General features: G+C 41.8%; 1 protein-coding gene across 1 annotated transcript; it reads left to right on the forward strand.

Annotated features, from left to right (window-relative positions):
- The first annotated feature begins 24 nt into the window (after positions 1-24).
- LOC132447391 (death-inducer obliterator 1-like) lies at positions 25-14,175 on the forward strand. The gene is made up of 6 exons (XM_060038145.1): positions 25-158; positions 1,554-1,613; positions 1,741-2,860; positions 2,950-3,214; positions 3,573-3,797; positions 3,972-14,175. Exons 2-6 carry the CDS (start codon positions 1,559-1,561, stop codon positions 4,488-4,490), a joined length of 2,184 nt encoding a protein of 727 aa, XP_059894128.1. The 5' UTR covers positions 25-158; positions 1,554-1,558; the 3' UTR covers positions 4,491-14,175.
- Positions 14,176-14,533: the final 358 nt, after the last annotated feature.

The raw sequence follows: 14,533 nt of genomic DNA on the forward strand, positions 1-14,533 counted from the left end.
TTCACGTGTGAACGAGACTGACCGTGGGATTGTGATCAAATCACGTGTGAACAATAATCTTACCGCGAGACTGAGCGCACTAAGCATTGGAAACGGAAGGCGATGCGAGCTAGCAGAAGACATTTGTGTGTTTCGGAAATGTAACATTTGTACTTAAGGTATGGGCTTAATTTAAGCGACTATTTCTGAAACACAGCCTAGTGTCCGGTACATGTTTTGAAAACCCGTGTTTGCAGAGCAATATTGGATCACGGGAGCAACTCCAACAGTTAGCCTTGCTGCTGAGAACAATGTACTACTGCCTACGAAGAACAGTCGGCCAGAGGACGCAGCTCCCTGTACTAGGACTTTCGTATTTTACTAGGTGTGGCGTGGTTACGATATAAAACAACATTGCTAACAATTCATGCCTTTTGGTTCAAACTAGTGCAGCAGGACGTTAGCCAACTGAGGTAAATTATTCACTCTCGATAGCGTCTTGCTGCCAAAATGCTTCACGCAAACCTGGTTTGGGAAAGTACAAGGCCTTGCTGACATTGCATCGCTAAACACCTGGCTAGCTTGCCTTAAATACAAATAAGTCTGTGTCCGAAGTTTAGATGAATTCTGGGACTTGTTAGCTAATGTTTAGCTGACTGGACGAGAGGAGTTCGGATGAATCCACATTGTAGCCCGGACGCTCCCTTCGGAGTTTACATCTTATGTATCTTTTCGAAATGATGGACCACGGCTGTTTGCGCGTCTTTTTATTTGAAATGGCATATTGTCCATTTCTTGGTTAGAGGAAAATATATAACAAAACGCAGACATGGTTAGCAATTGTCTCGTTTCAATTTCATAATAGTTAGCCTAACATTTATATCCTATAACGTTAACTAGCTTAGATGTTGAAGGCTACCACAAAAGACGATCCAGATTATATAACGAATTTATTCATACGGAATCCTCATCTGTTATAACAAATACATAATTTATGTCATGAACCGCAGAAATTGTTAATATAGTCCTCATAACATCATAACATATCCCTTTCTGAATCATATACGGTACATCACGTGCACATGCAGTGTAGGGTTTTCAATTTCATACTGTTAGCCTAGCATTTATATTATATAACCATCTTAGATGTTGAACACCACCAGGGTGGAAATATATTAATAAGCCCTACAAATAATTCATGCATCTCATCTCTTTAAAACAAATACCCAATCGTAAAATAGAGAAATAGTGTATATATATATATATAATATATCCCTCATAAGACTGGATTTCCCTTTCAGCAACATGTACATCGAACAAAATCATGCAGAATATTTTTAAATGATCTTGTGATATAAATTAGCAAATACAAATACCCAATCTAGTATTTGTTTTTTATGTTACTTACTTCCACCTTTTTGGCCTGTGTCATATAAAGAACAATTGGTTTATTGTGTAGTAACTGAGCAACAACTATGTACACTAACATACAAAACGTATAGGGCACAACATACAAGTACATTACATTTATTGAACCTATATGTTGACAAGCATGCCTTTTTATAATACCTCAGCTGCCATGGATGCCAGTCTGGAAACAGAACAAGACAACATTGCTGGTGATCACAAGTCAGGTAAAATGTCAGTTGATAAACAACAAAATGAAAATATTTTACTTGACAAGGTAGAGCTAGATCAAGGTATAACTCTTGTGGAATATAAGCGAGAAAAGAGATTAACTTAATTTCCCCTGTTCTATAGAGCAACAAGGTGATCTGGAACACCAAATTGGGATATCAGAAGATACAGATAAGACTGCTCGTCCTAGCCTCTCAGAGTTTAAAAAGTCTTGGGGCTTCAGGCGGACAACTGTAGCCAAGAGGGAGTTCATGGAGGAAATCATTGACCTGGACCCTAACCCCATTCGCAGGGGCAGGAGTCGCCGCACCAGGCAAACACGCCAGCCCGCTGTAGACCCTGAGCCCCCCCCAAAACCTAGCCGCTCAGCCAGTTCAGTTATAGACAACCTAGAATGGTCCGCTCCCTCCTCGCCTGTGGATACAGCAGCCGCAGAGGCCTCCACGGGAGGGGCGCTAGACCCCAGCTTATGGCAGGACTTTGGCTCTGCTTTCCACACTGCCTTCTCGCTTCTCGGTGGGAATGAGGACACGCCCATGGACATGGCAGATCCCCTGCCAGGCCCTGATGATACTTGCGCAATGGATTTTAGTGAAACCCTTAGCTCAGCCGGGGCCGAGCTACCCGAGATGGGAGCAGACGGTTCTGACAGTGTGGAAGGGGCTGAGGATCCTGACCCCCCTGAGTCTTCTCTCGTGGGCGTGGTGGGGGATGAAAACCAGGAAGTGCTTATGATCTCCAGTCAAGAAGATGACAGCGACAACTTGACTCTCCTGCAGCTGAAGGAACAGCTGACATCCAAAGGCCGAACCGGCCGAGGAGGGAGAGGGAAGGCCCGTGGGAAAGGTAGGGGGAGAGGGCGAGGTAGGGGCAGAGGTAAAGGGAGGGGTCGTGGAAGGGGCAGAGCAGTGGAACTAGAGTCCAGCACTGCAGACGATGATGAAGATCATACTCTAGTGAGTCAGAAAGCACTGTCACTGCTGCACGAACAACAAAAGCCAGAAGGCAGTCCAAAGGAGGTGGTGGTGTTGGACTCATCCAACAGTCCCAGCAAACTTATAGACTCTGACTGCATAATCTTGGACAGTGACCCTGAACAGTCTGCCGATGGCACCCCAGGCCAATATGACGATCGAGAGGACGGGAGAGTTGAAGAGGAGAGGGGCTATTCGAGTATTTCCGACAGCGAAGGCTACGACCCCAACGCCCTGTACTGTATCTGCCGTCAGAAACACAACAAAAGGTACTCGTCACTCGTTGCAACGTAAGCGTCTTTAACGTTTGTAAGCCCCTCCTGGCTATCATTTATTTTCTCGTGTCCACGTCTCCTAGGTTCATGATCTGCTGCGATGGCTGCCAGGAGTGGTTACACGGAGACTGTGTTGGCATCAGCGAAGCACAGGGTCGTTCCATGGAGAGGCGAAGAGAAGAGTACAACTGTCCTACCTGCTCCAACAAGAAACAAAGATCACTCCTTGCTGACGTCCCGTCTGAAGATTTGTCTGAGAAAGCAATTCCAGCAGGCTTGCCGAATGTTCTCGCATCTACTGCTGCTGTCGAAACAGTGGTAGAGGTCCCCAAGCAGCAGGAAAGCAAGGTAGGAGGGAATAGAGCCCTGGCATATTAGTTGAACTGCTGAAAGTCTTTTTTTGCCAACAATGTATATCTTATTTTCTAATGTTTTGAGTTCTGTGTTTATGTAACCAAAGAAGAATGAAAAGAAGATTACCATCATGATTGTGAACATGGGAGATGTCGCTTAGAGGCATGTTGTATGCACCTATTGTACTTCTCTTCAGACAAAAGCGTCAGCTAAATTTATGCAACGTAATGCATGTGACCATATTGTCGACATGAACCTCGGCTGGGTGTGACTGCCATCCATCTCAGGTGCTCTCTAGCTGGATATATGATCGTAGTTTAGAACATGGCCTAAGACTGAACTCTGCTTTCAGGGGGCTGCTGAGGTGACGCCGGAGCAGGCCGGGCCAGCGCCTGATATTAAGACGGAGACGGGCAGCTCGTTTCCTCTCTGCATCGGCCCCAGTTGCCCCAAACAGGCCTTGCAAGACTCTGTGTACTGTGGCACTGATTGTATCCTCAAGCATGCAGCAGTCACCATGAAGTCCCTTACCGAGCCCAAGCCCAGAAGTCGACCACAGAGAAAAGCTGCCGCCAGGGTAAAGAATCAAACATGATTTGAACATCAAACAAACTGAACGTGCTCTTTCTGTGCTCATTTTCCCTTGTTTGTGTTTGATTCAACCTTATCATCCTCATTTCCCTGTAAGATACATACTCTGGTCTCGTGAGTATTGGTTCTTTACTCTTTGTTGTCTATGTTTTGTCCACAGGGTCAGAGGTCGGGTGGGGTGACTCAGAGTGTGGCAGAGCAACTGAAGGAACATGAAGAGGAGCAGCAAGGTGATGGGGGTCAGAAAGAGGCAGCGTCTCCCCTCGCCTGTCATTCCAGCCTCAGTGCAGTTGAGGCTGCTCCTGTTGAGGCGTCGCCTGTGTTGTGCATGGCCTGTAGGTATCTTTCACTGCACAAACACATCCAACTGGCTCACGACAGACCCTCAAATGAATCAGTGAAATCACAAACAGGCCAACACCTCCAACTTGTAGTCCCAGGCAAGGGAACACACACACACACACACACACACACACACACACACACACACACACACACACACACACACACACACACACACACACACACACACACACACACACACACACACACACACACACACACACACACACACACACACACACACACACACACACACACACACACACACACACACACACACACACACACACACACAGAGAGAGAAAGATTTTATTTAGCCGAGTTCAGCAATGGGTAAGTATGTTCGCTTTTTTATTTTGCTTTCTTCAGTGAATGTACATCTATATTCAGTACATGTCAATCTTGAGGGGTCTGCATTTCAGTATACCGGCCACACTCAATTTGGTTGCAAATGTGACTCAAAACCACGTTTTCGAAGTACCGATACAGAAGCTGAATAGACACAAACCACCCCGTACAGCAGGAATTGGTCTGAATACTCCAGTTCCCAATATCAATGTGAACACCATCAGCACTGCCACACTACTGCCAATGTAAACGTTACAAAGCATACGCTGTACAATTATTTTATTGAACAGTGAAGAAAGACAGGGCAAATTGGAAGAACTTGACATAGAAGAACCCCCCCCCAACACCTTAACTCGTAACCTAACACCGCAGATTTAGTTATCTTCTTTCACAATTCTCTGGAAATGACAGTTGCATTCAAAACTTGTGAGTGATTTCTCCAGATTGTTAGTAGGCAAGCCCTTTTATTTAGTTTGGCCCTTTCTTGTGGTTTCTGATCAGCATATATTTGTATATGCAATTGTATACTCATCCTCTCAGTAAACCTTTTTAAGTTTTGTACTATACTGTTACTATACTTTTTAGCCCACAATTTTAGTCCATACAGTACATTCAGTAATGATCTGCTATCTAACAGATAGCCGGCATCAACACACTTTCTTTTTGGGAAAAGGTTTAAAAGCTGGGTTGGCCTTAATAGTGCCCATCGATCCTCAACCTTCGTTCCAAACCCTATGAGAAAGCAGACACCCCTGTATACTCAGCATTTGGTGAACACATGACGGGTTGCTTAATGAGGTTGAGTTCTGGGGTGATAACCTGCCCTTGAGGAAGAAGAACATTCAGCGTTGTCCTACTCACCACTACCACTGAATCGGTCCATGGCCTGTTGCTTGGGGATGTAGCAGCAAAACAACGTTGGTCGGCTTTGGATTTCTCTTCTGCTCACCAGTTGTTGTTTTTTTGCTTGACACACAAATTGCTGTGACCTACATAGCATCTGCACCAGGAGAACAAACTCACAAAGCAACTTTCTTCTATATTTCGAAAGGAAGGACACCCACGACCATACACACTACATTCAATATCAATCACAAAACACTTTCCTTGTCCGTTGGAATCTGATGCACAAACTTTTCTGACTGAAGGAAAAGATCATGGATAGTACAGTGCAGCTCTCAGGGCTTTAAGTCATTCATCCTCTTTCACACACAAACATTGACACGCATACACCATTACTCTCTGGCCAGCCATCATACCATACAACTGTCCGTAATAACTTAGGTAAAACTGGGTCAATCGGGGCGAGGGGGGGGTTCAAGAATGAATGACAAGCCACGGTGCTCCACCCCGGCCGTGGAATGGGAGGACTGACATCTGGGTGCACAGACCGATCCCAAGGTGTCAACAATGAAGATGATGTCAGAGAAAAGCATCAGCGGCCTCCACCCAAAAAGCCGTTGGTACCATTCCACAAAGAAAACTGGCAGTTAAAGACGTAGCAGGCCTGAGTGAGTTACATGTTCCCAATTCCTCAGCCCCTGTGGAACACAATCATTTTTTTGGGTTTGGGGCTGCGAAGGTTTTATCATCTAGGATTCAGGATTCAGGAATCATGCATACATACGACCTCTACATGTCATTGCAGGAGCTATCAGGATTCAGTGGTCAATAGCACTTCTTTCTAAGGAACAAAAAGAATGTTTCTTAACACCAACATTTAGGGAAAAGTTTGGATTTCTTGCACAACTTGGCCAACAGCAACAAACTATTCACCCTGTAGCAGAGACTCCAGTCATCTTAATGGTTACATGTTATACCACCAGGTGTGAGTGTGATTAGCAGTTACAAGCCGTTTTGAAAATCTGCGTCTTCTGACATCCCAAGTGGGCGTGTCCACCTAGATGTGTGCTGGATAGTCTACCAGCCTACCCAGTGGACTGAAGCAAACGTTGCTCATCTATCCAGCATACATCTAGGTGGACACGCCCACTCGTGATGTCAGAAGACACAGATTTTCAAAACAGCTTGTAACAGCTAATCACAATCTTACCTGGTGGTATAATATGTCTCCTTTAACTGGTCATCTAGTCCTAACTTCTCTTCCCCAACCTCTGAGCACTGATACATTTTGCATCACCAGGTTTCATGTGTAGCAGAAAGAGAAGTAAATATTCATTGCCTTATAGATAGGTAGTAAGTGGCTTGCATTGTTTCGTGCATCATGGCACATGAAGGTTTCCTAAAGGAGATGTGCAAATTTAAAAAGGCAAGAGTAACTATATTTGCCTTTGGGTCGAACAAGCAAGGGCTATCTTAATGATTTGTGGGTTATGATGCATGGATTTGTCTCAGCAAAACCACATCTGAGATCATTTTATAAGGTGTTATAATAACAAATTTTAGGTAGATTTCCCTTCAGTCAAAGTGAAAATCCTCCTGTGATGCACATGGCATGTGCACTTACATTAATTTGTTTGCAGAGATACAACTCAAACATGCATGCATACATACATACATACTTGTCGTCTGCATACAATGTGTGCGTCATGACACGTACGACTTCTTGATACCACAGGAACGAATTTATGCCATCCAAGTTTAGATTTTTTTATTAAAAAATAAATATACCATGATTACAAGGTACGACAGCCGAAAGACTAGTAAGGGACGAATTACTGCGAGGGATGACCATACGAGTGAGTCAGAGGACACTGGGTTCCGTGGGCCCTGCAGTGCTGTGTGTCTTGTCAGCTCGCTGTAGGAGGAAGGAGAGTGAGAAAGTGCAGCTGGTACTGGGGTATCGATACTGCAGACATTTAGTCACTCAAGAATTCCCCCCCCCCCCCCACACACACACACACACACACCTAGGGACCACATAACATGTATTCAGGTTACTTTATTTTACGACCTCATATCAGGGTCATATGTGGTCCTATATCAGACACTTATCTGATCTCTGGCCATTTAACAACAGGTTGGACTGTTTCATTTCATGTGTTGCTGCTGGCTCCTCTCTCCCCCCCTTTACACATTAATATTAGCAATAGATGCTAATACTTTTTATGCAAAGTTGCAATTAGGATACTTTCTGTTTGATGAAACATAGAAATAGTAATTGTAACTGGCCGCATGTCTAGCCATTCAGGGCAGAGATCTGGTCACACTTTGTCAGATATTGGTCATCTACAAAAATGTATGTAAACGGTGCAAAAGATTGATCGTAGCACAAAGATCTGAGGCTGCACATGGGCCCCTTGGAGTCCAGAGTTTACCGTTGCCCTGTAGCACACAGCCTACTAAATTAAGCATTGCACATGGTGTGACCGTACGTTATTAATGTTTTTATTGCATTTATGATCGTAAAATCGGTGCCAGAGCAGCTTCTTTCTCACAACTCCAATCAGCAGACATCTGACCAGACTTGCTGCCTTGTCATTTCTGGCCGTAGTCAGCTGTGTTCGGACTGGAAACACACACACACACACACACACACACACACACACACACACACACACACACACACACACACACACACACACACAGTTCAGATTGGCATATTGGGATATTTTTGCAATGGAACCTTTTTTTACAGAACTACAACATGCAGACATACACATTGGACACATTGATTTGTGGCTTTAGTTTGGGTTAATGGAGTAGGAGAATATTTACGTCCTTTTAGGTCTACAAGATGGTTGGCTATACTTGGCAGTGGAGGAGATGGTCAACAGTCTTATCCTTTTTCAAAAGCAATTGGCTGTTTATTACGACCGAAACCTTTTGTTCGCAAATACATGTTGGATGTCGTTTTATTCGATGCAGTTTTGAGTTAAAAAGGTCTTGTCAGGTCGTCGTCGGGGATCGTCATTTTTACCTTTTTGTCTTCTCTATATATGTAGTGCATAAGCACCCTCTGCTGGCCGACTGAGAGCTGTACGACCAAAAAACTTCTGTTCAGAGGCCATTATTAAAAATAGTTCCTGCTCAAAGAAAAAACGTTGGAATACAATTAGTTCTGCAAGGGTACATCTTTGACGCATTACTAATGATGATTGAACCTTTCTTTTTTTTCATAATTATACATAAACAGACATCAAAGTAATGTAGCCATATATTTTCTAATGGGAAAACTAGGAGCCAAGAGTTTCTATTTAATCATATTATGTATATTTTACAAATGATTACACAAAGAATCATATATATATATATATATATATATATATATATATATATATATATATATATATATATTTTCTAGCTACCTAAATGTTTGGTAGATAAAAAATTTAAGAGCTTTAATTTGAGTGCAATTGGTTAGAAAGGCCCGAGCAATCAATAAGCTATTATATCTGAGAGGGATGTGATTTTTTTTCTTCTACACTTTCAAACTCCATTCTCATTTCTGCCCTCTCTTTACAACTATTGAATGTTTCCTGCAGCATCTTAAAACCCTCCATCAACAAACGTTTCTGTCCATGCCATTAAGTTCCCTTCATCACCACAGTAGTTGATTAAATCATCAGAGACGATCCATCCAGTCTTCAGCCAGTGTTTTTTTATGAGTGAATCAACTAATTTAACAACACACCCGTCAAACAACCAAAAGGAGTCCTTGTGAATTTGTCCAGTGAAGATGAGTCTCAGAAGGTATATTGAGATTTTTTAGCACTTGGTCGAGAAGGCACTTGGTCAGTTTGGATCCATTTGCATAACAGTGCAACACTTTTCAGCCACAACAACCACCAAGCCTTGCAGTGGCTGTGGAGGATTTGTTCACATCTCTCGAGATGCAGGGAACAGCACAGCTTCACCACCTTTTCAATTTTTAAAGGGATTACGGGTTTTTGCTTAATAATCAAACTGAACTAATTCAATTAAGTTAAGCTGTTTTGAATAATACAATGGAATCTTAGTTACAACAAATATAAAAGTAATTTACGTTAACATTAGTTTCAGCCCAAAAATGTCCTGCCAATTAATTTCTTTCAATATCTATAATATTGACTATACAATATATGTATATACTATACCAATTACTTATTTAAGTAGAAATATCTTCGCACACAATGTACCGAAATGTGTCCTGGTCCTCTCAGTTAAAGAAAGCACAATAGTCTATGATGGCAGTGTATTTCATTTCATATTCGTGTCATACTTCAGTTTACTTTGACATAATTACCATTAATCCTTGTCAACCTCTTTATCTCTCCCTCTTGTCACACTAAGATCAACATGTTAACACTGCACTCATCACAGGTTTCAGAGTTTCCTAGGTAGCATGATATTGTGGAACATTTAGAACTTCATTGAATTCTGGTCCCTCAATCATCTCTGGCTTTAGGGACGGTGTGCTACCTAAACCAACTATTGTCATTGGGGCTCCTCTCTGACATTCTTAACTCTAGTTCTTTGTTGTTTTCTTCACCAACAACCTTCTCAAACATCCATTAAATCACAACATATGTTCTGTACACACAGAAGATCATGCAGAGGGCTGCTCAGCCAATCGTTAAACACAAGCACCAGAAATGCTTTGATAACATCCAAGGCATGCACACTATTCCCTTAGTCCTGGGGTGAAGTCCTGCAGAACAGAGACCATGGCAGAGTAATGTAGGCCTACAGACCAATACACACACCCACAGTGTTTGTGGGTGTGTTTCCCCCTCCCCCAATTCCTCAAACAAACGACTGTGTCCCGTTTCTTTCCTTGACTTGTTTTTTTTAATCAGATGTCAAAAGTGTATGGCAAAATACAAACATTTCAATTGATTAAAATACAGATTTACGATTGATTTCAAATCGAGGGAAAATATAAGTATAAATACTTTTGGTGTTTCTACGTCTTAAAGGTGACACATTATACCACCAGGTGTGAGTGTGATTAGCAGTTACAAGCAGTTTTGAAAATCGGCATCTTCCGACATCACAAGTGGGCCTGTCCACCTAGATGTATGACGGATGGATGAGCAACGTTTGCTACAATCCACCAAGCCCCTGGGAACAGTGAATACTTCCGCAATCCTCCAGTGCTCAGCGGCCAAGCCTGTTATTGCAGCTGTTTAGGTCGGCTGTGGACGGGTCCCACGATTCAATGGGCCCAGAAGTAGATATCCCCGTTCCCCACTCAAGTGGGGAACAGGAATGTGTCTCCGCAGAAAAAAAATTCTGGATATCAATCAAAGGCTCATTATTATCTTTATACCATGTACTTATGTCTGGATATCAATCAAAGGCTCATTATTATCTTTATACCATGTACTTATAAAATGTAAGTTTTTCTCTTTTAAAAAAAACGCCACCTCAAGCGTTTTATAAGCAGTAGGAGGGGTGGGCAGCTGAAAGGAGTCGTAGTAGAACGCATGTTGTTTCGGCCCGGCCTCCGAGAGGGCTCAGTGCACGGCTCCGTTAACTTCTCGTGTCCGGATTTTCCTTTTACTTAACATGAATGACGTCGATGGTTTTTAGGCACTGTGTTGACTTTTTATTACTTAAAGTCGCCGAGGGATGTGTAGACAGACCTCTCGCTTATGATGCAACAATGCTAACAATGCTAGACAACGAGAATATTTCTACATCCGGCACGTCATGCACTAGGGCGTGGCGGGCTCCCATGATGCGGAAGCAAATCTCTCCCTGATGTTGCCCTGCGCCATTGAGCAGTTTTCATAGGAATGAATGGGCGCCATTTTTTTATCCGCTGTCCTTTCTTTAATAGGTCCATGCAATCCACTGGGTAGGCTGGTAAACTGATATAGAGCTCGTAAGTCTGCCCTTGCCGGGAGACCCCCATGGAACCTCAGGGCTAGGAAAATTAGAATGGGTTTCAATGAAGAGAAAGTAATTATTTTCTGGTCCCGGTCTTTATGTGCCCTGGATTACCCATAGGTGGTTTGTGGATTTAAATTATAATTTTTCATGTAAAGAAAACAAAAACAATTAGTGGGGAAGTTTGATAATGTTAGGTTTTGTGTGAGGCCGCTCTTGTACAGACATGGCGATCTCTCTGCTCCACTTCACCGCACTTTTCCAAGGGGAGGATAACAGCATCGAAGGAGGTGAAAACCATTATAAGTCGGGGCATGTGTCGATTTTCAGTTATGCCAATGGGGAGATTGACGGTCTTGTCCACGCCAGTTTCAGGGAGCGTGACGTCACATACGAGACGTGTAGTCTTTCTCATTGTGTTTCCTCTACAGCCTTTAACTGAACAATTGCACAATAAATGGTCAAACTCTTGACATGAACAATTATCATTTAAATCCACAATCAATAATCCAGGGCATATAAAGACTGGGAAGGGAAAATAATCACTTTCTCCATTGAAACCCATTCATATTTTACAATCTCAAAGGTCCCATGGGGGTCTACCAGAAGGGGCGGACATACGAGCTCTATATCCAGCATACATCTAGGTGGACACGCCCACTTGTGATGTCAGAAGAGGCAGATAATGGGATAATCAAACTCACATCTGGTGATATAATATGTCACCTTGGAGGAAAGTCCATCGAATAGCCAGACAGCAGTCACAATACTTTTCCCATAAAGGTACTTGGATTGTGGGATTGCGATCCAAAGTGGGTAGCCTGAAAGCCTCCATTAGATTAAATCGTTATACCAGATCACAATCAAGTCCAGCACACCTTTAAATCTTAGGGTTAACCCTTGATGAATCGGTGATGTGAACGTGAAATGCTACTTTTGGAAGTAACACCAATTGTAAACCTTAGATAAAACTAGAGTAGGGTGATTCTGCTCCTATAGATTTGGTATGGTTTGTTATGGTGAGAACGGTATCCTTGAACCCTATTGTGGCCCAAACGGCCGCGCCGAGGCTACCTGAAATGCTGCTCTCCTTCTGTGAGCAGTTTCATTATCTTGACATAAGAAATGCTGTTTTTTCTCCAAATTAATGCATGGGGAAATCAGACCTTGGATATTCAGAGGTTTAGTTTGTTAGGGCGGCCATCGTTGAAACCATATAGTAGGATATTTAGATAAATTATTTATGTATGGCTTGATGAATATCTAGTATTTATTTAATAGCATACAAAGGCTCAGTTTGGAAGTAATTGATTACTGAGTGACTTTCTTTTTGCCGGACATTGCCAGAACGATTCGCATATTAGTATTAGTCTTCAACTGCTCAGTTAATTTTCAATTTCCAAGGGGTGTTATTATCAATGGCTTCTGGATGCAATTGAATAGACCTACAACCAATCAGATCAAACATGTGACACATTAGCAACAGCCTTCTTGGTTCTAATCGCATCACGCCTGTTCCAATATTGGAGTGGCTGTGATTGGGCCGATCCCGAGCCATGTCTGGAAATCTGTCTGAACTGGAGGGGGGGGGGCAAACATACCAGAGTTAACAAACACGAGCACACAGTTACAAACTTTTATTGGTATGAAAAAAGCAAAGATTTCTGAAGATTGACCATGCACTCAATACCGCAGGCCTGAGTGATGTTCCCAATTTCTCAGCCAATTCCTCAAAGACTTTTCGTTTTGACTAAAGGGTAACCGACCCAAAATGTTATTTTAGGTACCGTAGTTTTTTTTTTTTCAAAACGAAAAGGCAACTGTGATTCACATGGCACTTGCATTATTTTTTTTTTGCAGAGATACAACCTACATGCATACATAGATACATGCATGCATGAATGTATGCATGAATGTATGCATGCATACATACATACATACATACATGCATACATGCATACATACATACATGCATACATGCATACATACATACATACATACATACTTAAATACATAGATCTTTTTACTTTGAAGTATATAATATATATATTAAATACGACCTCCCAAATCAACTGGCTCCAAAACTTTAATTTGTATAAAAAACAACGATTTCTAAAGATTGACCATGCACACAATATCGCATGTGTATGGAACCATATATGTAGCAAAATTCAAATGGCAATGCAATTTGCAATTTGCAATTCAATATGTCATTACATTATGCAATTGACAATTCATTTTGCAATTTAATAATGTAATTTGAAAATACGTTATTCAAAGTGTATGCAAAGTGACAATTAAATCCTAAATTCCATTTGAAAAAGATATAACAATAGAAATAGAATAGCATGTCACATTTTTTTAGTGCCTTTATTAGAATGGAAAAGCTATAGCGCCCAGGTAATTGCAATGCACTTCACCACGCTCTGTGTGTTGCAGTATTCAAGTGACATTTCAATCTGCCAAAGATTTTGCAAAAGATTTTGCAAAGCGTATCGTGTCTGGGCAGGAACTACGTCACTTCCTCGTCAGCCCAACCAAATATTAGACATTCTCTGGTAAAGGCCGGTTTATACTCCTCCGTAAAGTGCTTTACATAGACACGGAGAGCCCTCTCCCTCTCCGTAGCTTACATGCTCATCCTATATTTTTAAACTATCTGTAGACGCAACGGAGATGGCTAGGGCTGTGATTGGTCCTCTAACAAAATCAATTCCGGAATCACTTTGCACCTTATTTACTTGCACCTTGTTTACTCTGCACATTAAGGACCAATAAAACAACAAATAAGATTTGTTATTGTGAAATAGAAATGTTATTCTATTTTTATTGTTATAACTTTTTCAAATTGAATTGACGATTTCATTGTCACTTTGCATATTAAAATACACTTTGAATAACGTATTTTCAAATTACATTATTAAATTGCATAATGAATGGTCAAGTGCATAATGTAATGACTTATTGAATTGCAAATTGCATTGCCATTTGAATTTTGCTACATATATGCTTCCATACATGTGCGGTACAGATGTGCATTGAATGCACAATGCCAACCTGTCGACATTATGTTTGTCAAATTGAGGCACCTATAGAATGTAAGGTCAGGTATTGATTTTAGAGAAGAGGAATTTCGAAAGAAACTGTTCAACACTGTATTAAATCTTTCAGATATAGCTATACAACAAGCTATACTGGACACAAACGATACGGTCCACCATTCCTGTTCATACAAAAGTGTAGCACTTTATCTTGGCA

This window comes from Gadus macrocephalus, chromosome 1, assembly GCF_031168955.1.
Source record: "Gadus macrocephalus chromosome 1, ASM3116895v1".
In the NCBI taxonomy this organism is placed as follows: Eukaryota; Metazoa; Chordata; class Actinopteri; order Gadiformes; family Gadidae; genus Gadus; species Gadus macrocephalus.

What these genes read in the sequence shown, in the direction of transcription:
- LOC132447391 (XM_060038145.1), top strand. Translation starts at nt 1,559, where the DNA reads ATGGATGCCAGTCTGGAAACAGAACAAGACAACATTGCTGGTGATCAC. An exon ending in TGCTGGTGATCACAAGTCAG is followed by an intron (nt 1,614 to 1,740) that starts GTAAAATGTCAG and finishes CCTGTTCTATAG; the next exon opens with AGCAACAAGGTGATCTGGAA. An exon ending in CCAAGCAGCAGGAAAGCAAG is followed by an intron (nt 3,215 to 3,572) that starts GTAGGAGGGAAT and finishes CTCTGCTTTCAG; the next exon opens with GGGGCTGCTGAGGTGACGCC.